Raw genomic sequence first — 25916 nt, 5'->3', positions numbered from 1 at the left:
GCAGTTTAGAGGATAAATGCAAAACTCCTAGGATATTTTATATATAGAAAATGAGTAAGCATGTACTTTGTGAAACACAGACAGAACTGTGTTAAATATACATAGTAAGTTAGTAAACTATAAGGCATATCAAAGTTAAAATAAATCAAAAATATGATGGAACGGAGCATCATTTAGAGTCAAAAAGGAATGGAAAAACTAAGATATGAATAATTATGCCATCTCTGGGATGACAACTATGTCACCCCTAAATCAGCCATCCATACGTGACACCTAGTACAGTCTCTTACATGCTCTACCCAAGAAAAACAAGTAAAACCCGTGTCTGTTCATCAGGCTAATTAGTAAGCTCTGGTTGTGACCAAGCACGTTTCCCTGCATCCATCCAACAGAGCAGGTGTGTGCCATTGGCCCAAAGCACTTTCACCTGTGGACCTCCTTGCTGTAACCTCAACGCTAGTCCTCATAAGCATAAGATCAGTGGAAAAGGCTGATGTGGCAGATAACACATGAACACTGCATAACTCATGACTCAGCTGATGTTGCCCTTCCACTTGCTTGCACCTTAGCCTAAGTGTGTCAGCTTGCCCCAACTCTTTCCCCTTACTTTTCACTAGATATTTAAATTGATTCAGTAAACCATGTTATTCAAGCATCTTAATTTGTCCTGTGAGCCTTCTGTTTCACTACCTCTAAGATAGATTGCCTAACAGTTTACTTGGAGGCCACCATTGCATCAAGCAGTTTTCCATAGACAATTCAATTCAGGCATTAATCTCCTCCCAGAATTTCCCTGTTGTAGCACCTCTCATTTTATCCTGTCCATATCCTTGCGTTTCTGATGGCATTTATCACAACACACTGTGATTAACTATTTATTCCTCTCTCTCATTAGCCTGAGCTCTTTGAAAGCAGGTATAAATTTCATTCTTCTTCTCCCATGATAACTTAGCAAAGTGCCAATCACAAAGTAACTAGTAAAAGAACTACTGAATGTCACCTCCTGTGGACACAGTTGAGGGGATTACCCATTGTTCTTGCCTTGCTCCCATTTCTAAGATGGGTGTAAATTAGGGAGCGGCAAAACCCTGACTAGGTTCAAAGCAGCATGGAGGTGTTAGGAAGGACCATTAGAGAGGTTCCCTGCAAAAAACAACTTACAGTAGGTGTGTATAGTATTGCCAGCAAGCTTGGGCTTTGGTGGATCTTATTTCCCTGTCTCACACTTTTCACCTGGCTAGTTAAAACAACAACAGTGGGGCGGGGTGGGGGAGGGGGTCCTCCTACCCCCACCTGAAAATGGCTGCAGGCTCAGACGCTTTGGTCTAAGGGATCTAGGGCCCTCAATGATTGTAGGTGAATAAAATCTGTTTTAGAAATTAATCAGCTCCTAAATTGGCCCAGACAGTAGGATTACAAGAAAGATACTGTGTGTGTGTGTTTCCCTTCTGAAAATTTGCAAGCATCTTCCTGGTGCTTACACTCTACTCAAAGTAATAAACATAGCTATTCTTATAATTTATAATAAAGGAGATGCATTTGGGAATATATTTCGCTTGTGTGAAAGAAATCAAAATGTGAGACCCTAAATAAAGGGTCTCTTCTGAAGGTCTTTTTAACTCATTCACTTCTCCTTCAGGGATTAGGAGGGTTGGGGTGCAAGAATGTGGCATCACGCACAGGCGTAGAGATTCGCGAACACAACCCAAGTTAGCCAAACTTGCATCTTGTAAAAGGTGGCCCCAGACACCGCCCAATTCCCTAACGTCCAACAGAAGAAAAAAATAAAAATAAAAAATCCAGACAGCCTCTGAAGCAAACATTGCCTCACCTTGGTTCATTCGCCAATTCACGCCGCCCCGCCCTTTCCGCCCCGGAGGCTGTGGGCCAAGCTCCGTTCCCCTCTAGGCTTCTCCCAGCCCTCTCTTTATGGTAGCGCTGAGACTCTCTAGCCTGGCTCGCCGCCCTCTCGCTGGTAGCGCCGGGAAGAGCCGAGAAGCCGGCGGATAAGGCCCAGCTGAGACTTTGCGGGTGTGGCCCGGACCCCGGCGATTGAGAGCTCCCGCTAAAGGTGGGAAGGGCTGGGGGAGGCTTTGGGGAGGAACGGGGGCGTGGAGACCGATCCCTGGGTGGGAGGAGGGCGCGGGCCAGGTGATGGAGGTCCCCAGGAGAGGAGGGGGAGCAGGTCGGACACGTGAGGGGGATTTTCAGCTGCTAGCTGAGGCCTCCGCCAGCCTACCACCCTGCAGCGTTCCCCACTTCCTCCGGTTCAGCTGCGGCCCCTTGTGTCAAGGCCCAGCACGGTTTCTACCACCGCATCTGTTGACCCCGCGGGTCGTCGCCTCTCTTAGGGAGACCTGGAGCCCTGCTAATTTTGACTTAGGCTTGTCTTATTTAGAGGAGAGCTTTGCGGCCTAGAGCCCCATCCACAGCTTATATCTCTGCTATTTGGTTTTTATTTTTTAAATCGGAGCCCTCCCAGCCCTAGCTGTTTGGTTGAGGCCGGATGCCGAATAAATAGTCTTCTTTCTTCCATTCCCGTACCGTGAACATGGTAGAGGCGCATATGATGTATCTGGTGGCTTGCAATATTCTGATACAGCCGTGAAGTAGGGGCGTTATGCATATGAGCACAGGGTTGAGGTGGGGATAATTGAAGGATCCTGAGCACCTAGTCACATTGATTTGGGCAGATTCAGCCTTCTTTGTGTGAGATTCTGGCAGTTTAGGAACATGTATTCATTCGAAAGATGTTATCTACTAAGTGCCAATATTGTGCTAGTTAGAGAAGCTACAGCTGTAACAGGACCCTGGTGATTCCTTGCCCTCACGGAGCTTAATACATAATGGGAAAAACTAACAAAGAAGAAAGCCTGTGATGAGTGCTATGAAAAGGGATGTCCCTGAAGTTCCTTACTCTTTTGCCTTGAGTGATAGAGAAAAAACACCATGTAGCTCCTGTCTTCCAACAGCTGAAAAGAAATAGAGTAAAAGTTTCAAACACAGAGGAAGAAGGACCTATAACAATAGTATTTGGGTAAGGCACAGCAGAAAGGTGAAGACGCTGGCACTGTCATGAAGGATTAGTTAGCATTGCCTGGCTTTCCAAGCAAAGAGACAATATGAAGACATAAAATATAAAAGAACTTTGCTAGTAGACTATTTTGACCTGGAGTATGTGACGTTTGAACAAGTAATGCCATGCTAAAGAGTCCAGACTTTGTTTTCTAGGAAGAGGTGGAAGTGTTTTCAACAGAATAGCTTACAGTTCAGTGTCACAATCATTTACCCAACTGTTTGACAGTTTTAAGTATAGTATTAAGTACTGTTTGACAATGTTGACCACATCCAGAATTCAGGTAGAATAAAGAGAGCTTTGCTCATTCATCTTAGTCTGGAAACAATCTTTCAGTTGTTGAAATCAAGGGATTCTGTTCTCTTTGACGGTTTAGGACCATAGGAATGGAGAGAAATCACAAATGGTGTTTGGAGACCTGAAGGGTTTGCTGAATTGTGCCAAATGTGAGCAGTAGGCAGTATATAGATGGGTCTTATTGTTTTAATCCATTCATCCAGCCTATGTCTTTTGATTGGAGCATTTAGTCTATTTACATTTAAAGTGATTATTGATAGGTATGTACTTATTGCCATTTTGTTGATCGTTCCTGGTTGTTTTTGTGGTTCTTCTCTGTTCTTTTCTTCTCGGTCTCTCCCCTCATGTTTTTTTTTTTTTTTTTTTAATAAATTTATTTATTTATTTATTTATTTTAGGCTGTGTTGGGTCTTCATTTCTGTGCGAGGGCTTTCTCTAGTTGTGGCAAGCAGGGGCCACTCTTCATTGCGGTGCGCGGGCCTCTCACTGTCGCGGCCTCTCGTTGCGGAACACAGGCTCCAGACGCGCAGGCTCAGTAGTTGTGGCTCACGGGCCCATCTGCTCCGCGGCATGTGGGATCTTCCCAGAGCAGGGCTCGAACCTGTGTCCCCTGCATTGGCAGGCAGATTCTCAACCACTGTGCCACCAGGGAAGCCCTCCCCTCATGTTTTGATGATTTTTTTTTTTCAGTGTTATGTTTGCTTCCTTTCTCTTTGTTTTTTGTGTATCTATTATAGGTTTGTGGTTACTATGAGATTCATGTATGTTGACATATATATATATATATCAGTTTATTTTAAACTAATTCTTGCATAAGTTTGAATGCTCTAAAAGCACATTTTACTCTTCCCCCCATGTTTTATGTTTTTGATGTCATATTTTACATCTTTTTATTTTGTGTATCTCTTAAATACTTAATTGTAGTTATAGTTGATTTTACTACCTTTGTTTTTTAACTTTCATACCTGTTTTTAAGCAGCTGATGCACTGCCTTGACTATAAATTTGCCTGCACCAGTGCAGTTTTATTTTCATATACTTCCTTATTTCTTGTTATGGCCTCTTCTACTCAAAGAAGATCTTTAACATTTCTTGTAAGACTGGTTTAGTGATGATGAACTTCTTTAGTTTTTGCTTGTCTGGGAAACTCTTTATCTCTCCTTCAATTCTGAATGATAACTTTGCCAGGTAGAGTAATCTTGGTTGCAGGTTTTTTCCTTTCTGCACTTTAAATATATCATGCAAAGTGTCTGCTAAAAAACTGGCTGATAGTCTTTCGAGGGTTCTTTTATGAGGGTTCTTTTGTATGTGATTAGTTGTTTTTCTCTTTCTGTCTTTGAAATTCTCTATCTTTGACTTTTGCTGATTTAATTATAGTTTGTCTTGGTGTGTCTTTAGGTTTATGTTGTTTGGAACTCTCTGTGCTTCTTGAACCTGGATATCTGTTTCTTTCCCCAGGTTAGGGAAGTTTTCAGCCATTACTTCTTCAGATATGTTTTCTTTTTCTCTTCCCCTATAATGCAAATGTTAGTATGCTTGATGTTGTCTCTGAGGTCCCTTAAACTTTTTAAAATTTTTTGCTTTTTGCTTTTCTGCTTGGATGACTTCCACTATTCTGTCTTCTAGATTGCTGACCCAGTATATTTTTCATTTCAGTTATTGTATTCTTCATCTCTGTTTAGTTCTTTCATATCCTAACTCTTAAGTTCTCAGTGTGTTCCTCCATTTTTCTCCCAAGTTGGTTAAGCATCTTTATGACCATTACTTTGAACTCTTTATCAGGTAAATTACTTATCTCTATTTCCTTAGGGTTTTTTCCTGGACTTTTATCTTGTTCTTTTTTCTTTTTTTTGGAACATATTTCTCTGTCTCCTTTTGTTTAACTCTGTTTTTGTATTAATTAGGTGAAACATCTACCTCTCCAAGTCTGGAAGGCATGGCTTTGTGTAGGATTGTCTTCTGTATGGACCGTGTGTGCCAGGCAGCTTTGTCAGGCTGGTTGGACCTGGAGCAGGTGTGGGCCAGTGTGTCCTGGAGCATGTTCACATTGGAACCACCATAGTGGGGTGACTGGAGCTGGAGCAGGCATGAGTGGAGCAGGGGAGGGATGCGGTCCCAGGGCTTTCCATGCTCAGACCACCTTGGCAGGACAACTGGAGCTGGGGGGTGGGGTGGGCCTGGGGCATGCTGGGGCAGCCTTGGCAGGTCAGTAAGAGTACCTGGACCATGATTCTGTCCACACTATTAAGGTGTAAGGGGAGCACACAAAAAATGGCACTTTCTGGCACCTTGGACCTCGGAGACAGTTTCAGCAGTTCTCTGCCCATTTGGCAGACACTTGAGGGTTAGTAAATGGATTTCCTTCATCTAGAGCATAGGTGCCCTTTAAGCAGTTGCTTCTTTGCTCTGCTGTAGTGTGCGCAAGTCTGCGTACAGGCCCCTCAGTGATATCCCTCCCTCCTGAAGGTCCTCGTCAGGGTTGGGGTTCCCATTGATACCATGCCTCCATCTCTTTTACCCATCCCCTGTGTCATCCTTCTATCACTTGTTCTGCAGCCCTCAGTTCTTCTTTGGCAGGAATGGATCTGTATGTAGGTACAAATTCAGGGTATCCGTGGGAAGAGATGAGTTCAGGGTCTTCCTACACTACCATCTTTGACTGGAACCTCCCAAATATTTTATTTTAAATAATACAATGGACCATATTTTTGTTTTACGTTCACTTTATCTTTCTTGTGGGGCCTGGGTCTTCTTGAGGTTTAAGACTATCCCACTTGGCCATTTAACCCTTCTGTTAGTACCCATTCAAGTGTCCTGTAGGTAGTTAGTATTTGAAGATAATGGGCACAAAAAGTTACCAGTTGCCAGAGGCATGATTTGTGTGTGTGTGTGTGTGTGTGTGTGTGTGCGTGCGTGCGTGCGTGCGTGTGTGCGCGTGCGTGCGCGGGCAGGCACGTGCCTAGGACTGAAACTGCTGATTTGCAAAGTAGGGGTGAAGTTTTTTTTTTTTTAATTAAATAAAAGGTAAATGGGGAAATGCCTTACAAATTTTGTAAGACCCCTATACTGAAAAAAACAAGACATTTTTCCTGAAAGGGAAAGACTCTTAAAAATTGACCTAAAAATTCAGTCATTTTTTTTCGTTAAATTTCCTCTTAATGCTCTTTTTCCCACTAACTTGAAGAGTGGTAACCAAGCACCACTATCTCCCTCTGCTTTTGTTTTGTTAGTGGAAGTGATGGTTATGGTTCTGCTTTGACTAACTCCTATAGGAGGCCTGTGATCATGACCTAGAACTTGTGTTATTAGGGAAACTTGCTACTATCGTGGCCTTGTATGAGGTCACTCAGCTTCTTCAGTGCATCCAACCTACCCACCTTAGAGTTGGGTAATGAATAGCAAGAGATAGTGTTTAAAACTTATTCCATGGAATCTATAAAAACAAATAATTTTAAAATATAAGGTTTTTTTTTTTTTTTTTTCCTTTTTGCGGTATGTGGGCCTCTCACTGTTGTGGCCTCTCCCGTTGCGGAGCACAGGCTCCGGATGCGCAGGCTCAGCGGCCATGGCTCACGGGCCCAGCCGCTCCGCGGCATATGGGATCCTCCCAGACCGGGGCACGAACCCGTATCCCCTGCATCGGCAGGCGGACTCTTAACCACTTGCACCACCAGGGAGGCCCAAAATATAATGTTTAAAAATGAACTCATAGATAAAGAGAACGGATGGGTAATTGCCATTGTCGGGGGTTAGGGTGGGCAAAATGGGTGAAAAGGGGGTCAAAAGGTACAAACTTCCAGTTGTAAATAAGTAATGGGGATGTAACATCCAACATGATAACTAGTTAATAATACTGTACTGCATATTTGAAAGTTGCTGAGGGAGTAAATCTTAAAAGTTCACATCACAGAAAAGAAACATTTGTAACTGTGGTGACAGTTGTTAACTAGACTTATTGTGGTGGTCATTTTGCAATATATACAAATATTATATCATTACATTGTATACCTGAAACTAATACAATGTTATGTCAGGTAATACCTCAATTTTTAAAAAAAGCTTATTCCCTAACTTGTCAGTGTTCAGATATATGAGGAGCAAATGCTTGTGTTTACTACCTAAGGTATAGAAGAAGGGGTCTAATAAATCTATATTTATTTCATTCTCTCTCGACTCTTCTGGGAGTGCTATAAAAATATTGGAAGTTAATCTTAGAATCACAAAACATACTCTATTTAGGTACTGAAGGAAAGTATTGGCAATTCTAAGGCAAGAGAAAATTGAAAATGCAGAACTTTTAAAAGCAAGTGTCAAATAATAAAATCCAGAGTTAGTAAGGAGAGACTTTATTGAAAGGGTTATTGCAAGAGGGGAAAAGGGATTATAGCAGTGGAGAGAATTCTCTGACCAAAAGATTTACCAGCTTCTCAAGGGATGAGTAAACAAAGATAAAACAGAACTGCTTGGTCTGATTGTAGATCCCAGATTGTTTTGCCCTGAGGCCAGCCTATTTTCTGGAGGGGTCCTTTGATGGCTCTGGCTGAGGGTAGGCCAAAGTTCAGGGACCTAGGGGAAGGAGAAAAACTTAAAATATGGTTAACAAGCATTTTGTTCCAATTGATTATTTTCAACAAACAGTTCAGCTAATTATTCATAAATTTATAAATGAGACAATGGGAATTTGGAGGTCCTTTGTCCTGGTCATAGGTAAACAAGGGGATGTTCTTTTTTTTTTTTTTTTTGCGGTATGTGGGCCTCTCACTGTTGTGGCCTCTCCCGTTGCGAAACACAGGCTCCGGACGCGCAGGCTCAGCAGCCATGGCTCACGGGCCCAGCCGCTCCGCGGCACGTGGGATCCTCCCAGACCGGGGCACGAACCTGTGTCCCCTGCATCGGCAGGCGGACTCCCAACCACTGCGCCAGCAGGGAAGCCCAAGGGGATGTTCTTGAGTCTTATGGAAGCCATATGGAGAGGAGTAGGAAGGTTTCTTTAACCGTGGCTATTCAAGAACCAGGAGCACAGGTCTCAGGTAAAATTTGACTTGTTAAAAAGGCATTTTACTATTTGAAGTGGAAAATAATTAAGTGTACAAATAAAATTCATTGAAACATTTATCCAGGAAGGCCTTAGGATACTCACTGACATTCAGGAATTAAAAAATCCTCCATCACTATGTGTAGTTTGAAAGCACTTAAAGACCAGTCTTATTTGTATCAGTTAAATTTTCCTAAGGCGGTGGGGGGAGTGGAAAACAAATCTAAATTACTCAGGTCTAAATGAACACATTTGGGGCTTTTTGTTTGTTACATGGTTTTCATCTTAACCTATAAGAAGCTGGATTTTTTTTTTCATTCCATCAAAGTGACTTGGCTGGAGCAAATTAATTTTTTCCTATGTTTAAAATATAATTTTCCACAAAAAAGGGAGAAGGAAGTAAAATCATGACTGTCACACAGATATAAAATTAGCAACACGTGGTTTTTGTTTACCGTATTAATGAGGGGACTAGTAAGATGTTATATAATCAGTTCAAATGACAATCAAAAGAACAGACACATTTATTGATCAGGAATATTGAAATAAATGAGCAAATAGAGGCAAAACTGTCTTCTTCCACAATGGGCCAGGGGCGTCAATTGTACCTCTACCAGACAAAATTTACAAGAATATAGACAAGAGTTGTTTTGCATTGCTGTTAATTTTGTACAGTTGTCAGCTGTAAAATAGCTCAAAGGCAATGAAAGACTCAGAGCTCTCATGTAATGGGAATGTGAAAACCCTGAAGGTTGTACTCTTCAACAGTGCAGTTTTCCACTGAAGCAGGTATTTCTTTCTATACCTAGTTTATGAAATTTACAACACCCCCCCTCAAATAATCTTCCCTAAGTGTCGGACTTCCTGGAAGGTAAGTACATGTCTGTGTGTGTGTGTTTCTTACTCTTTTTTTTTTTTTTTTTTAAATAGTGTTTATTTTTACTTGTTGACAGTTTGCTTTATTTATTTATTTATTTTTGGCTGTGTTGGGTCTTCGTTTCTGTGCGAGGGCTTTCTCTAGTTGTGGAGAGCGGGGGCCACTCTTCATCGCGGTGCGCAGGCCTCTCACTATCACGGCCTCTCCCGTTGCGGAGCACAGGCTCCAGACGCGCAGGCTCAGTAATTTTGGCTCACGGGCCCAGCTGCTCCGCGGCATGCGGGATCCTCCCAGACCAGGGCACGAACCCGTGTCCCCTGCATCGGCAGGCAGACTCTCAACCACTGCGCCACCAGGGAAGCCCCTCTTACTCTTTTTTGATAGACTCTATAAATATAGAAGATGCTTGGTTAATGTTTTTAATTGAATTATCTAAAGCAGTGCGTCTCAAACTGTACTGTGCTTACATATCACCTGGGTATTTCCTTTTTAAATGCAATTCTGATTCACTGAGTGGGGGGCTTTCCTGAGATTTCTCTTTTCTGTTCAATAATAAGTTCCCAGCTGATGCTAGTACTGTTCAATAGTTCATGGACAGTAAATAGTAATGTATTTCTGACAATTGAGGAAGATATTAGATAATCATTACTGGAGAACATGGCACCATTACTGCAGGTGAAGGGAGCAACATGAAGCTACTAGACTATCACTTGAAGAAAAAAAAAAAAAAAAAAAAAACTAATTGTGGGCCACATTGCCAGAGCACAGGCCAAAATGAGCAAAAGAAACAGTTGCTCGGAAACAGATCCAAAAAACTCTATAGCAGAACTTTAGCTTCAGAGAAGAGAACAGAAATGAGGACACTGGGAGATGCAACAGGGGAGGAGCAACCAGAGGGGTGTAAGTTTTAGAAGGCAGGCAGTAACCACCGAAGATCACAGCCTGAAGTTTTGTGTTCCTTGAGCTAACCTGACTTTTTTTTTTTTTAAAGCAATGCTTGAACGTAAAACTGCTTTGACACAGGTGTGTACACTTTTACCGTGACAGTTTCACTCAAGTTAGTGGTATCAATATGCCATTGAGCTTTAAGCAATGTGTAAAATATATTTCGTACTGCAACTAGTGATTTGTCTTCTGTCAGATGGGGCACTTTAATTTTTAACTGAGCAGGTCCTGTAATTTGTTCATAAGTAGTTCAGTTTTCTTTTAGCAGCAAATAAGAGGTGGAAGATAATGTGAAGCTGACATCAAAGAGATCTCTATTTACTGGAATATGCAAAAAAAAAAAAAGGCATGGTAAATGAGGCCACCAGATTTAGCACATAAAAATACAGGATGCCCAATTAAATTTGAATTTCAGACAAACAGCAAATTACTTTTTAGCACTATTTGGGATATAATTAAAATTATTTATGCATTATCAAAAATTCAAATTTAACTGAGCATCCTGTATTTTATCTGGCAACTCCAATGGTAAATAATTCTACCCTAACAGTGATACCTGAGAGATGGCTTTTTAGAAAATAGTGTAATTGTGCAGCAATTTAATTCCTTCAAGTGTTCCTCCATTATGCACTCAAAAGTACACCAAGATTTCAAAATGGTTAGAAGCCATTGTTTACCCAGAAGGGGGTGTTTTCAAAGTCTGATAGGGTCATGGCTAACTTGAAGGAAAAACAAATTCCGGTCTATGCTCTCCAACTAAGAGTCTAGATTCTTAGTGGTTTAAGGTTAATAAAAGAATTTATGCAATTGTGGAAGATGTCCAAGCAAATACTTACCAGAAAACTTAATTTAGTAGGAGTTAATCATATTTCCAAATTTCCAAGAGCGTCAGATCACTTAGAAATAAGGATTCAACCTCACTGGTATAACTTGAGTCTACTGATAAACTCTTGTGAATGACGTCGTAATTTAGCCAAGATTAAAGGAAAATAAAGGAATAGAAGCCCCTAGTAGCAAAAAAAAAAACCTCCCTAATGGGCAAAAATGTTTTATTGCCATGGACGGATAGAATTTCTAAAATAAAATTTCCAAGTCACAAGATGCTTTTCCTATCAAATATGATCAGGGTATAGCCCAACTTCTTGAATGCTAAGAAATAGTTTTACGTTCAAAACATCACATTATACATTAGTGGCTACAAATTGGTGATAGTTACCTACAAAGATAAAGAATCTGTGGCATTAATAAGACATTAAGCATTAGCAGTTTCCATAATGTGCTGTGGGGATAGTTGATCAAATGTCCTTCCTGTTGACTGTTAAGGAAGGTCAGAGCCAGATTTGTGACACTATCTGCTGAAGTTTAATACAACATAGTTTGGTGGTGGTATTTTGTAACCATATCTCTGGCTTCTTCTTTTCCATTCCTTAATTTATCTTAACCCACTTCTCTGTTAAAAAAAAAACAAATAGGGGCTTCCCTGGTGGCGCAGTGGTTGAGAGTCCGCCTGCCGATGCAGGGGACATGGGTTTGTGTCCCGGTCCGGGAAGATCCTACATGCCGCGGAGAGGCTGGGCCCGTGAGCCATGGCCGCTGAGCCTGCACGTCCGGAGCCTGTGCTCTGCAACGGGAGAGGCCACAACAGTGAGAGGCCCGCGTACCGCAAAAAAAAATAATAATAATAATAATTAGATTTATACAAGCAGTTTCATCTGATGTGATTGGGACCTATACTTGGTAATTAAATTTTAAAAGTTGGTTAAAATATAATTTAAAATATACTCTGTTTTAATCAGCTTTTAAAATTTTAAGTTAAAATGTTCAAACACTTTAAATTCTGGGGTTTTTTGGGAGGGATGGCAGTGGGGACCGTGTCTGGCCAGCCCTCATGTCCAGGTATTTCAGGTAACAGTGCATTTCCCAACCAGGGCCAGACCAGGGTGAGGCAAGAGAGGCACCTGTGGTGCAAATCTGGGGGGGGTGCCCGCCTTCAGGTACGCACCAATGTCTTCTCCCAGGCTCAGCCCACTCTTGACCTCTACTCATCCCCCATAAATTCTGTTTTTTAATTTTTTTAATTTTGTATTTTAACTTAAGACATAGAAATGTATATTTACTCACCATTTTTTATTACATGAAACTAGTCTTTTCTTTATATATGGCTTTACTGATTACAGTTTCTCTCTGCAGAAAACATATCAGAAAGTATCTAAGCTTTCTAACCCTTTTTTTAATGTGGAGCAAAGCTTATAAAAACACTTGAAAGATTTCTGGATCCTTTACTTTTTCAGTACCCCGCCACTGCCCGGATTTCAGTAGTTCACATCTATTTTCAACAACAGTTTTTTCCTAGCGACTTGTATTTGTTAAGACTTGTCTTACGAATTCAACTAAATTTTTGTATTTGCTTTGAAAAATATTTAGTTATGAAAATTTTCAAACAGAGCACAGAAAATAATGAAAAACTTGTGTAGATACCACTAAGCCTTTTCTTCTATAAATCTCTCTTAAAAAAAAAGTCCTTCCTCTTTAGAAGTATATATACCACAGACTTGGTATCTATTATTCTTAATGTATATTTTAGCATGTATTCAAGTTCTTATCCAGGAACAATGCATACTATTGTATATGTAAAATTTTACGTGATATACTATATGTCCTTTTGCAGCTTTTTCACTTACGATTATCTTTGAAATTTATTCAAATTGACTCATTCATGCAGTTTATTTTTAACTGTCCTGTAGCAGTCCTTGTTGAGTAACCTACAATTTCTCACCCTTTACCATTGGGTTATTTCCAATTTTTCACTGTCAAAAGCAATGAATGCTGAAAGACTTTGTATTATGCGCAAAGTCCTTATGCTCACATGGGACATAAATTTCTCTGGCACAGACAGCTAGAGCTGAAAATGCAAGGCCCTGGGATGTGGACTTCTTGAGTTTTGCAAGAAATTACCAAAAACTCTAAAGCAGTTGCAGCAGTTTACATTCCTACAAGGTATAAGGAGCATATAAGAATTGGCCACATTTTTGCCTTCACTATGTTACCAGATTTTTTAAATCTTGCCAAACAAATGTTTGAGAAGTGGTATTTCATTTGCATTCTCCTGATAACTATGAGGTTAAACACCTGCATTTGTTGGCTGTTTTGTTCTCTTCCTCTGTGAATTGCCTGTGTATATTTGTTTCATTTACTAATGGGTGGTCATTTTCTAATTGATTTGTAGAAGTCAGGGTTTTTTTTTGTATATTTGGAATAATAATCCCAACAACACCTATCCAGTGTCGCTTCTTTTCCCTTCCTTAGAGTTATATAGAAATGTTTAATTTGGACATAAAATCAAACGTGTCCATCTTTTTCTTTGGTATGTCCTTTCTTGTTTGAGAAATTCTTCTCTACCCCAGTGTCACAAAGTCTTCTATGTTTTCTTATAAACATTTTTACAGTTTTTCTTTTCAAGTTTTATTTTATAATAACATCTGGAATTGATTTTTGTTTGTGACAAAAATATTTTAGTCTGTCTTTTTCCATATGGTTAGCCGGTTGTCCAAGCATCTTTAATTAAATCTTTCTCCCATTAATGTGTTATACCTATTGATTTATAATACCACATGTCATACACCAAGCCCTCATCTTTTCATGGATCTATTTGTCTGTAGTATACTGATACCACACACTTTTAATTATAATAGCTTTATAGTAAATAAATTTTTTGTTTTGTTTTCCTTCAAGATTATCTTGGCTTTCTTGAACCTTTACTCTTCCATATAGACCAGCTTGCTAAATTCCAGGGAGTGGGGGAGTTGTGGAATACCTGGTGAAATTTTGATTGGAATCATATTGAATTTATAGATAAATTCCTAGAAAATTGACATATTTACTATAGTCACACTTGCCATGATTAATTTCTACATTTATTTAAGGTGTCATTCGTCTTTCTGTTTGATCGTCTTCTCCATAAAAGTCTTACATATCTTTTTCAAGATTTATATATCTTGTAAGATATCTTTGTAATGTTTTTGTTTCCAGCATGCTTGCTGAATTATCTTACTGGTTCTAATAGTTTGTCTATTGAACCTCTTGTATTTTCCATTTAGATATTCATATCTTTGAGTAATATTTCTTATTTCTTCCTCTTCAATCTTTATATTGCATACCTTTTAATACCTTTTAATTTGGTGTTGAAAGGAAACTGTGATATAAGTATTCTTGTGTAGTTCTAACTTTACAGAGAATGCTTCTAATGTTTTATAATTAAATATAATAATGTTTTTGTAGGATCTTGGTAAATGTCTTTCTATTCCTTGCTTGCTAAGAGTTTTCTTTCTATTATGCAGATATTGAATTTTATCAAATGCTTTTTCAGTTTCCCAGATAAAAATTTTGCAGCACAAATCTGACTCTCTTTAATGTTTTCTCTAGGGTGATTTGCTAGACAAAAATCAAAACGAGGAAATTTGCTAGAATCAAAAATGATGGATCCATGTTCAGTTGGAGTCCAGCTTCGTTCCACAAATGAGTGTCATAAAACCTACTATACTCGTCATACAGGTTTCAAGACTTTGCAAGAATTGTCATCAAATGACATGCTTTTACTTCAACTTAGAACTGGAATGACACTTTCTGGGAACAATACAATTTGCTTCCATCACGTAAAAATTTACATCGACAGATTTGAGGATTTGCAGAAGTCATGTTGTGACCCATTTAACATACACAAAAAACTAGCCAAAAAAAATTTACATGTAATTGATTTAGATGATGCCACTTTTCTGAGTGCAAAATTTGGAAGACAGCTTGTACCTGGTTGGAAACTTTGTCCAAAATGTACACAGATAATCAATGGAAGTGTGGATGTTGATTCTGAAGACCGGCAGAGAAGAAAACCTGATTCAGATGTATGTATAGTCATTTTTTCTCTGTTACTTCTACAATGTGGGGTTATAATTATAAGGAAATCACATTTATATCACTATTACAGTTGAGCCTTGAACAACACAGGTTTGAACTGTGCAGGTCCACTTATATGTGGATTTTTTTCAGTCAGTACAGAACTATACAATCTGTGGTTGGTTGAATCCAAAGTTGCAGAGGGCCAACTGTGCGACTTGAACATCCTAGCATTTTGGTATCCACAGAGGATCTTGGAACCAATCCCCCTCAGATACCAAGGGAAGACTGTACACTAACTAGCAGGTGGTGAATATAAAGTTGGGGAGGTGAAAATGTGTTTCTAAATATTTGTGTAAACCCAGATTGTTTGGTAAAGAAAGTTGGCTTAGGAAAAGAATAACATAATATTCCCAAGACTTTCAAGCCATAGCTCCTAGTGCTAAGACATTCTGGCACAGCCAGGACTTAACCATCCTAGCTCCTTTTCTGATACCAAAGTGACTCAGTAGGATATGCCAGCCAGGAAGGGTCTGAAATGTAGCAGGATGAAGTCCCCTTTTTTTTTGAAGGACTTGAAAACTGCTGCTTTAAAAGGAACTTCGGAAGTGACTTGAAATAATTGTTTCTTATTTCAGCCTTTCTTTCTACTTTGGCACTATCCCATTCTTGTTTGGGATTTTAAGATGCTTGTGAATTTCCTTTGCTTCTAGCTCTCAATTCTTACTTGGTATGGTCAAGACTAATTTTAGGACTCCCTACTGTCAAAAAGCATACATTTTTACATTGTAAGTATTAATTATTTTATAACTCTCTTCCTAGTCACATGTTACCTTTAAATTATTTAATCATATCAGAACAACTTAAGATTTCATAAAGCTGTCTCTGGTGCAGAACAAGGACTGGTACGTCAAAGGAGCACTTCTCAGATTTTCTATTTATAAGCAATTTATAATTCTTTCTGCTGGCATATTTTTCTCAATTTTCTCCTTTCCTTATATTAATAAACCAAATTAAAATTTTAAATTACATGTAGTGCTTTTCCTTCATTATCCCCTCAAAGGCATATCTACAGGACCCAATGTATCTTGCAGTTTATACTAGGTACTTGCTGCTGTCACTTTAGATGTCTTCTCCACTTCATTTATCTATTGGTCATGTGGAATGTATCACATAAACCTTTCTTCCCCCCAGATAATGAAATTAAACCCTTAACCGTCAAAATTTTTGTTTTACCAATTTTTTAAAAGGATTATAATACCGTTACAGAACTTGAAACTTTATTACTCCTCAGATTTAAAAATGTATGTAATCGAACCTTTTCCTAAGGACTCAAGATCACTACTAGGAGCCTGTGCTGTGTGCTGTGGGTTATACAGCAGTTTTTCTGCCTTCTCTCCCATGTTGGCAGCAGCCATTGCCATTTTCACTGTGCCTGTCCTCCTCTCCTCCTAATATGCCAGAGACTAAAATTAGATAATGAAAATATCATAAATAAGTTAACCAGTAAACTTTGAATATGGTCCCGGACCATGGGCCACATAAATTTTGTTGCACTTGGGCACTAAAACCCTTTTTTTTCCCTTTTTTGTGAGTTCCAGACTGTTTTCCAGGCTAAGGAATAATCTAGATGAACATTAAGTGAAATATTAATCTATATATGGTCTGATATTAAGATTTGAGTTGATAATTTGTTTACCTTTATTCAGGGAAGAACTGCTAAAGCTCTGAGGTCATTACAATTTGCAAACCCAGGAAAGCAAACTGAATTTGCTCCAGAAACTGGTAAAAGAGAAAAAAGAAGGCTTACAAAAAATGCAGCTGCTGGCTCAGACAGGTAGGCTATGTGTTATTTAAGGTATATGTTAACTTGCTTCACATCTGTATTGTTTTCCTATCTTTCTCTTAAGTTTTGAGTGTTTCTGGTTAGATATTTTAAATTCGATAATCTGGAATTACTAAGAACCTCCAAGGGCCTCATAGAAAATTAAAGCATCCCCTTCCACTCTAAAAAATTTATTTCTAAGAAAGTATCAATGAAGTAACAAGACAACATTTTTGGCACAATAATTAAAATAATTTAAACTTATTATACTTCTCTTTTTTTGTTTTTGGCTGCGTCGGGTCTTCTTTTCAGTGCGCGGGCTTTCTCTAGTTGCGGCGAGCGGGGGCTACTCTTCGTTGTGGTGTGCGGGTTTCTCATTGCAGTGGCTTCTCGTTGCGGAGCACTGGCTCTAGGCGCATGGGCTTCCATAGTTGTGGCATACGGACTCAGTAGCTGTGACTCGCGGGCTCTAGAGCACAGGCTCAGTAGTTGTGGTGCATGGGCTTAGTTGCTCTGTGGCATGTGAGATCTTCCGGGACCAGGGCTCGAACCCGTGTCCCTTGTATTGGCAGGCGGATTCTTAACCACTGCGCCACCAGGGAAACCCTGTACTTCTTATAGCTAAAATAATCCACTTGTTTGAAAGCACTAATATATAATCAGTATGTCTCTGCTCTATAGGTGGCAGCTAAAAAATAAATTTTATGAGAATACAAGGTTACTTTTTATTTTTTACATGTCTAAAATAGAAAGTTACAGTACAGTCAATAGAATGAACAAGAAAACTAAATGGTTTAGAATATGACTTTTTAAACTGAGCATTTCTAAAATGCAAATTGACAAAGGAATGTTAGTGTAATCATTCATAATTATTTTCTACATAGGCCATTTATTCCATCTGTGAAGGTTTTCCATTGAATCATGTAAGTGTTTTTAGGCCAGATTTGCTAGAGTCCATTAAAGAACAAGAAACAGATTAATTGCAATATAAAAAACAATTGGATAGTATACTGTGATAAAAATCTGTGTTCACAAAGCAGTAGCTAGATTGGTTGCTAATAAAATGTACCACTATTACCTAGCCTTTTTTTTTTTTTTTTTTTGGTAAGGAAGGGGTAAATAGTTTTAACAATTATATTATTGTTTTTAGACACAGTTCTTGTCCATTCCTTTGGATATGTTTCAACACTTTACAGTGAGGTCTCTTCTTCTCACAAGGAGCTCATTAGCTATTAATTGTAGAGTAGCTTTGAGTTAGGTAAGCCATGTATCAATTTGGCGGGGTTTCATCCCTAATTCAAAACATTTTATCTCCTTAAGTTTTTTTCATTAACTGTTTTCAACTAAATATTGAGCAATAATATATTTGTGAGATGTGACACACCTTGTGTTTTGTATTACAGACAAGTGATCCCAGCGAAGAGTAAGGTCTATGATAGCCAGGGTCTCCTGATTTTCAGTGGAATGGACCTGTGTGACTGCCTCGATGAAGACTGCTTAGGATGTTTCTATGCTTGTCCTGCCTGCGGTTCTACCAAGTGTGGTGCCGAATGCCGCTGTGATCGCAAGTGGCTATATGAGCAAATTGAAATCGAAGGAGGAGAAATAATTCATAATAAACATGCTGGATAATTTGTGGTATCAAATTACGGGATCTTTAAAGTTCCTTTCTCTATTTCTAAAATTCTAAGGTACCTTTTAAAGTTGATTGCCAAGTGACAGACATGCACTCAGTGTGCACTAATGTTGCTTTTAGGGTGCTTTAAGATAAATTATTTGATGTAAAGTTTGATGGACTGTTATTACTCAGCAGTCAGCTTCAAGCCTGTCTGGGTCCATGTAAACAAGCAGTGTATAGGCAGTCCTCAATTTGCACAATTCCCAGGTCCACAAATTTCAATGACAGTGATTTAGTTAAATAAGCCAGTTCCCTAACAGCACAGTTCAAATTTCAGTCACCATGGTATATTAATTGTGAGTATTTACATGAAGTACAAACTTCCTTGCCAGCTCTTAAGTCCACAAATCACTATGCAAGTAACAGATGTGCTTCAAGATCAGTGATCAGTCACGTTACTTCTCTCAAATTTTGCAAGTGATTGGTCACTGCACATCTGTTACTCAGTTTGCTCAGACAGCAAAGCACAGAGTTGTGTTGACTCCTGCCACCCATGTGACATTTTACAAAGTGGATAATCAGAATTGGCCAACAAAGATGAAAGTGCAGTGAAGAAATGATAATGCTAGAAGTGTGACTTGAATTGAACATACATAGAGTTGTAGAAGAAATCACTGATCATGGGAATGTTGACACTGCTGCTATTCTAGAGCTTCTAGATATGCAGCTAGAGGAACTTAGTGAAGGCAAACTTATCATCATAAATGAGAAAAGGAGGAACATGTCCCAGAGGAAGTGATGGTAACAAACTTCACATTAAAGGAAATTACAGAGGTATTTCACAACATTGAAAGCACAAACGATAAAATGGTGGAAGCTAATCTAAACTTAAAGGAGTCTGTCAACTTGCAGTGGTATAGGAAAGATGCTTACCCAGTACCATAAATTACTTGACAAAAAGGCAAGTACTGTTACTCCTGATGAGTTTTTTACAATGAAATAACACTTTAATTTTCAGTGTTTCTAATATAAATTACAGTGTACTAAGTAAATACTTTTTTACAACTTTTTCATTTTCTTTTACGTTTATAACTGACACTTTTTAATATTTTGACAGATTTTTTTCAAGGTCACAGAACAATAATAATTTTCCCCATTAATTATTAAGATTACTTTGATTGCCATTTTTATGGTCCTACACTACCGCCCATGCAAGGCAAGGACTACCTATAGGTGAGAATAGTACCTACTTCAGGAAAAGTTAATTTTGATACAGCTAAGTAATTGAACTATTTTGGAAATAATCTACATAACTAAGTACTATAATACATCATTTCTTCTCTCCACTTTTTTTTTTTTTTTTTTTTTTTTTGCAGTATGTGGGCCTCGCGCTGCTGTGGCCTCTCCCATCGCGGAGCACAGGCTCCGGACGTGCAGGCTCAGCGGCCATGGCTCACGGGCCCAGCCGCTCCACGCAGCGGTTGAGAGCCCGCCTGCCGATGCAGGGGACACGGGTTCGTGCCCCGGTCCGGGAGGATCCCACGTGCCACGGAGCGGCTGGGCCCGTGAGCCATGGCCGCTGAGCCTGCACGCCTGGAGCCTGTGCTCCGCAACGGGGGAGGCCACGGCAGTGAGAGGCCCATGTGCCGCAAAAAAATAAATAAATAAAAAATAAAAAAAGTTTTAATACTGTAAACCTTTCATTGCTTAGACTGTGTTCTTGGTGAAAATTTGTGCTTGGTGGCAAAAATCTTTCTATGTATAAAATATGGATATACATACAATATATAAGCAGATATGCATTATATCTGTGGTATTTCAATTTAATAGGGTGTCGACTAGGATTAAAAGTGCTAAAAACAGCTCCTTAATGGAGTAATAATGAAACAAGATAGAGAAACACTGGTTGAGACAGAGTATAAATTATTTGGAAATTGATTGAATCTTGATGTTGGAATGTGTATGGGTACCCTTTGGAGGGTGGGGGTGAGTGGTAACTTCTCTGCTCTTTTTTTTCAAGACAGCTATCCATCAGTCTGTCTAAAATTTTTTATTGTCTAGGACACGGCCTCTAAACTAGCTTTTTGTTTTCCTTAAGTATAGTACTTTAATCAAATGAGCTTTTAGCAACTTGAAATACTTTTAGCTGTTGAAAATAGATTTATACAGCCAATTTGATGAATTGACCAAAAGAGGTTTATTTTTACTCCTGTATACTTTGGTCTCTGTTTAAAATGACTGGTTTTCCTTTGATGGAGTACCATTTTCAACCATGAATTAAAATGTCATTTTTAAGTTAGAAGTGTTTACTGACCCAATTATTAGAAATAGTTTATCAATTCCTTGACTGATATGTTTCAACAGAGCACTGACAAAAAGAATATTTTGGCTTTCTATACTTAAATCAGATGCTAGATTCTTTTTTTTTTTTTTCCTGAATTAAGGAAATATTTTGTCACAGAAGAGACGAACACAGGCTCCTAATTTTATCTGAACTTCTAGGTTATTAGACCTTCTTAGTTGAGTTACTGCCATCATTTTTTTTGCTTCTAAATATGACTTAGTGTATTGCTTAAGCTCTTCATAGGGACAAGTTAAAATCTTAGCTTTTTTGTTTGTTTAAAACAGGAACAGGGCCTCCCTGGTGGCGCAGTGGTTGAGAGTCCGCCTGCCGATGCAGGGGATATGGGTTCGTGCCCCGGTCTGGGAGGATCCCATATGCCGCGGAGCGGCTGGGCCCGTGAGCCATGGCCGCTGAGCCTGCGCGTCCGGAGCCTGTGCTCCGCAACGGGAGAGGCCACAGCAGTGAGAGGCCCGCGTACCGCAAAAAAAAAAAAAAAAAAAAAAAAAAAAAACAGGAACATATTTTCAACAAAATAAATGACTTTAAAATTCAAATTGTTACATTTCAACATTCCTTAGTAGAAGAACATTTCTCTTATTTTTCAAAGATGATAAGTTTTTTAAGGGAAACTTTCTTGAACTATTTTGCAAATATTTGTTCATTATGCCTATTTAGGAGACCACACTTTTAGTGAGCATGCAAAATGTTTACAGAGAAAGGTATATCTGATTTGGAGTAGGCTATAATAAAAGCTGTGTTTCAGAAAAACTACATCACAAGTCCACTTACTGTTTTAATATAGAATACAATGAAATTGTCTAGATCCTTTTTGTACTTTGTGTAAGTATGATTCAAAGTGGCTAAATTATTTTAGAATGCTATTAATCTAAAAGCAAAAACAAAAGTTGTATGAAATGTGTAGCTTTGGTTATAGGTGGGTCCTGGTTGAAAAGTTAACATAAGACCACAAACGTTGGTCTTCCACAGTGTTGGTCACAAACGTTAGAGTAAAAAATACATGTATGTATTTGAATAAAATGAGTGTCATCCCAGTGATCTTTTTCCCATTTGTCTTTTACAAGTATAAGAAAATAGCTACTTATCTTTGGAATATTATATATGAGATTCTTCTATTTTTTAAAATATTATGTCTATTTCTAGATAACAAGCTGCTCTACAACCTCCACAAATTTCAATGACAGTGATTTAGTTAAAAAAGCCAGTTCCCTAACTAGTTTTAGTCTATTCTAAAACTGCTTTCCTGGCGTGGATTCAACTAAGTAATTTTTAACAGATGTATTTTGAAACATGCATACATATATATACATATAGAGAATGATTTATTCAGAGAATATAACTTATAGTAAGTTCCAGCATGGTTCTTAACTTTATGGAGGTCAAAGACCCCTGTGAGAAGCTGATGAAAACTATGAACTCCCCAGAAAAATGCATTTGAGTACTCATAAATATTCCACGTTCAGAACCACTGAACATGTATTGAAGTACCTGGGTAATAGGCATTTTCTGTAAACCATTTGATTTTTTTTTTTTTTAAGTGAGGATGGCTGTCTAAAGTGTAATTTGGTTTTTTATGTAATGTAGGTGGGTTTTGTTAAGCGAAATCAGAACGGTTCAGTTTGAAAGAGCTCTTGCTACCCTGAAAAGGCTAAATCTCACTGTGGCCCACCGCTCCCACCTCCAGAAAGGTAATTACATGTCGAGTAGCAATGTAGAAAACTGACGTGTCTTACATGGACTGAGCTTTTGTAATTAGAGATTTTCTTGCATTATGGTTATGCTGTTAGAAATAGCTTAGCATCCTTATACAAATTCATGCGACACTGCTTTAGTTTTTGCTGACATCTGCTGGTATTTTCATGAAAATAAACTCTGCTGCTGCTACTTAATGGTTAATCTCTTTGCTTATAAGTTAAACTATGAACACTGGTAATTACATTGAAGTGGGATATTTTTTAAAATTCTCAAAGTAGAATGGCTTCTCTTTTTAGCATTCTTAGGTCTTGCCCAGCAGCGGTCAACAAATTTTTAAGAATATGAGTGAGGATATGAAAATATACATGGACACTTCTGGGTTTTTTATTCTTATAAAGTTGGAGAGGCTGTGAAAAATAATGCTTTTACCTGTTTTTTAAAAATCATCAAATACTTCATTGAACACTTAGTTTAAAAAGTGTAATAGATTTCTGTAGAGTATATACCCCAATTTGTAGATTATCTGTAACAGCATAGTTAAGAGGATTGACTAATCTTACCAGAAGATAAAGGAGATTTATCAAATAAAACAGATTATTAACTCAGTTGGGTTAGTAATTCTCCATCTTTAAATTCAATTTGAAAGTATTTAATTACAGCCCTATTAAGTGGCACAATTAAAATTTATTAATTTTTCCCCCTTGAAATGAGGGAATAATTTCTTTGTGAAATAATGATTAGAAACTTCCGTTTTCCCATTTTTTTTATCACTACAAGCAAACAGATGTTTTATTAAAAAGTTGCTGTAATCTTCCTAGACTATGGTTTTAAAATAAGTGGACTTACTAAAAATAAAATGTTTGCAAACATTGCTGAAATAGCCAAAACCTTCCAGTACTCCCAATTTCTAACAACTAATATATACATGAAAACACGAAGTTTTGGGCTCATGATTTTCCTTGTAAACAGGCTGGATGATACTTTCTTTACTCAGTTATTTTCAGAGGCACGTTTTGAGGTAAGGGCACATTTTACTTTAAAGAAAGTAAAACCAGGCCTTGACTCAGAGTTATGGGATGTTTGCCTTATCGAGAGAACTTATCTAAAACCAAGATTGAAGAGTTTGGCCTTTAAAAGAAGACCTGAAACAATTCATATTGTAAATACTAGCTCTGTAATTATCCCTTAGTTATCAACAGCCAATCAGTTATATTGACCAATTTGATAAATACAAATTAAATTTTGGTTTCAGTTATCTTATATTCTAGTAGCCCGAATGTATGATTTGGGCTTCAGGGTAGTATTGCAGTTACTTTAAATATAAAATTTGTTTGGCGGCATAAGATAAAGTTACGAATAGTGGCAGTACTGGTACCATGTAAGTGGGTTCTACAAGGTTCTGGGTAAAGTACAAATTTAATTTTGGCATTAAGAGAGGTAAAATGTTCAGGGATGTTCAGTGAATTGTGGTATCCTTAAGGTTTTTAAGTAACAATCTCATGCCTTCCCCAAAGGTTATTTAGCCTTTTGATTTGGATTGGACTTTACTTGTTTTTCAGCTCAGCTTAGTATAGTGAGATCAGATCAGTTATTAAAAGAGAGTCTGCAAACACAGAAAACAAACTTATGGTTACCGAAGCGGGAGAGGGTAAATTTGCAGTATGGGATTAACAGATACACAGCACTATATATGAAATAGGCAAAGAACAACACTGGGAACTATATTCAATATCTTGTAATAACCTATAATGGAAAAGAATCTGAAAGAATATATATGTATAAATGAATCACTTTGCTGTACACCTGAAACTAATACAATATTGTAAGTCAACTGTAGTTCAATTAAAAAGTCACCCCACACCATGCAAGGGAATTTTAAATTTGTATAATTCATAGTAATTCAATCACAAATTATTTGTTGTTTTAATGTCTTTTTTCCTATTACCCACAATTCAGAATTCCCTTGCACAAAAAAAAAATAGATTGGCCTAGAGGGCCAATCTGAAGTGATCTGGAGAAAACTATCACGTGAGCTTTTTTTTTTTTCTTTTTGTTACATGAGATTTTTTTAAAATACCGATAAGCTTCTAGTCACTTATGGCTTAGGGAATGAGACTATGGAAAGAGAATCTCTGCATAAGATACAGACCCTACAATCTGGTGCATGCAAATAAGATTCATTTTTTTCCAAAATATTATGGCTCATGGCATTCCTAAATTAGGCCTCAAGAAGACTCCTATAGGAAATATTTAAAGGGAAACATTTCCAAAGTTTTTCAGTTAAAGTTTCCAACTCATCCTCAAAATGTATAGCTGAACAAATGTTTAATTTCTCTTTGATATCTTTTTGTGTCAAAGAACTACACATAGATTTTAGGGTCAGAGACCAACTAAACAGCCCTAACAGACCAAGCCTCCCACTGTGTGACATACCCACAACCCATGTTAGGGGGCTCAGACCTTTTAAGGGAAATGGCCTTAGGAGATTCTTAACATCCTGCATTTTGTTTTCCCCTGCTGCCAACTATTGGGCTTGGAGAGAGATCTGACCCAAGGAAAGCCAGTCTTCATATTGGACAGCAGAGCTTATAAATTGGGCAAATGTTAAGGAAACACTGCCCAAATGGTGAAAGTGATTAACTGAGCCAATCATTCTCTCAAGAGTTTAAACAGAAGATAAAGGAGAAAAATTCAGTTTGTATAAGGAGAGGTGAAATGACAGAATAGCTAAGACACTATAATGGAACACAAGGGTTCTATACCTACACACTATACCTTCAACAACTGGTGAAGCTGTCACTGAATCACCAGAGCTGCTGTCAGATCAGTACATCTGTTGTATCTCGAAAATACCCAATCTCAGTGCAGCTTGGCCACACACAGTCAACACCCCTCTTATTTTCATATGTATCCGTGCAACAAACACCACTACTTAAGAAATCCTTAATGAGGAGATAGCTCTTTCACCCAAAGAGTCTTACTAATTACGTCTGCCCTTCTAGTTAAGAGAGTGGAGGTGTAATGTTATGCTGTGTTAGCATTGTATCGTTGGAGAACTCTAGACCAGTGGTGCTCAAATTTGAACATGCATCAGAATCACTTGGAGGGCTTGTTAAACCACAGACTACAGGGCCAGGGTTAAACTCAGGGTTTCTAATTGAGTAGGTCTGGAGTAGGGGCAGAGAATGCATTTCTAGCAAGTTTGCAGGTGAGGCTGAAGTCGCTAGTCTGGAAACCATGCTTGAAGAATGACTGCTCTATCAAAAAATACTTTTACCTCGGCCTCACCTGCAGATA

The 25916-nt window shown here is 38.4% G+C and overlaps 1 protein-coding gene across 3 annotated transcripts; it reads left to right on the top strand.

The window, feature by feature from the left end:
- Window positions 1-1949: 1949 nt before the first annotated feature.
- Window positions 1950-18590, top strand: ARL14EP (ADP ribosylation factor like GTPase 14 effector protein). Of its 3 annotated transcripts, XM_060104190.1 has the most exons (5): window positions 8240-8402; window positions 9217-9278; window positions 14652-15127; window positions 16829-16956; window positions 18348-18590. In XM_060104190.1, the coding sequence occupies exons 3-5, from the start codon at window positions 14702-14704 to the stop codon at window positions 18574-18576; spliced, it is 783 nt and encodes a 260-aa protein (XP_059960173.1). In that variant the 5' UTR covers window positions 8240-8402; window positions 9217-9278; window positions 14652-14701; the 3' UTR covers window positions 18577-18590. The 3 variants fall into 3 exon arrangements, with proteins under 3 accessions (XP_059960171.1, XP_059960173.1, XP_059960172.1); XM_060104188.1 differs by lacking the exons at window positions 8240-8402; window positions 9217-9278 and adding an exon at window positions 1950-2071; XM_060104189.1 differs by lacking the exon at window positions 9217-9278.
- The last annotated feature ends 7326 nt before the right edge of the window (window positions 18591-25916 follow it).

Source organism: Mesoplodon densirostris, chromosome 7 (genome assembly GCF_025265405.1).
Source record: "Mesoplodon densirostris isolate mMesDen1 chromosome 7, mMesDen1 primary haplotype, whole genome shotgun sequence".
NCBI lineage: Eukaryota > Metazoa > Chordata > Mammalia > Artiodactyla > Ziphiidae > Mesoplodon > Mesoplodon densirostris.
This window is presented reverse-complemented; position numbering and strand designations above follow the sequence as displayed.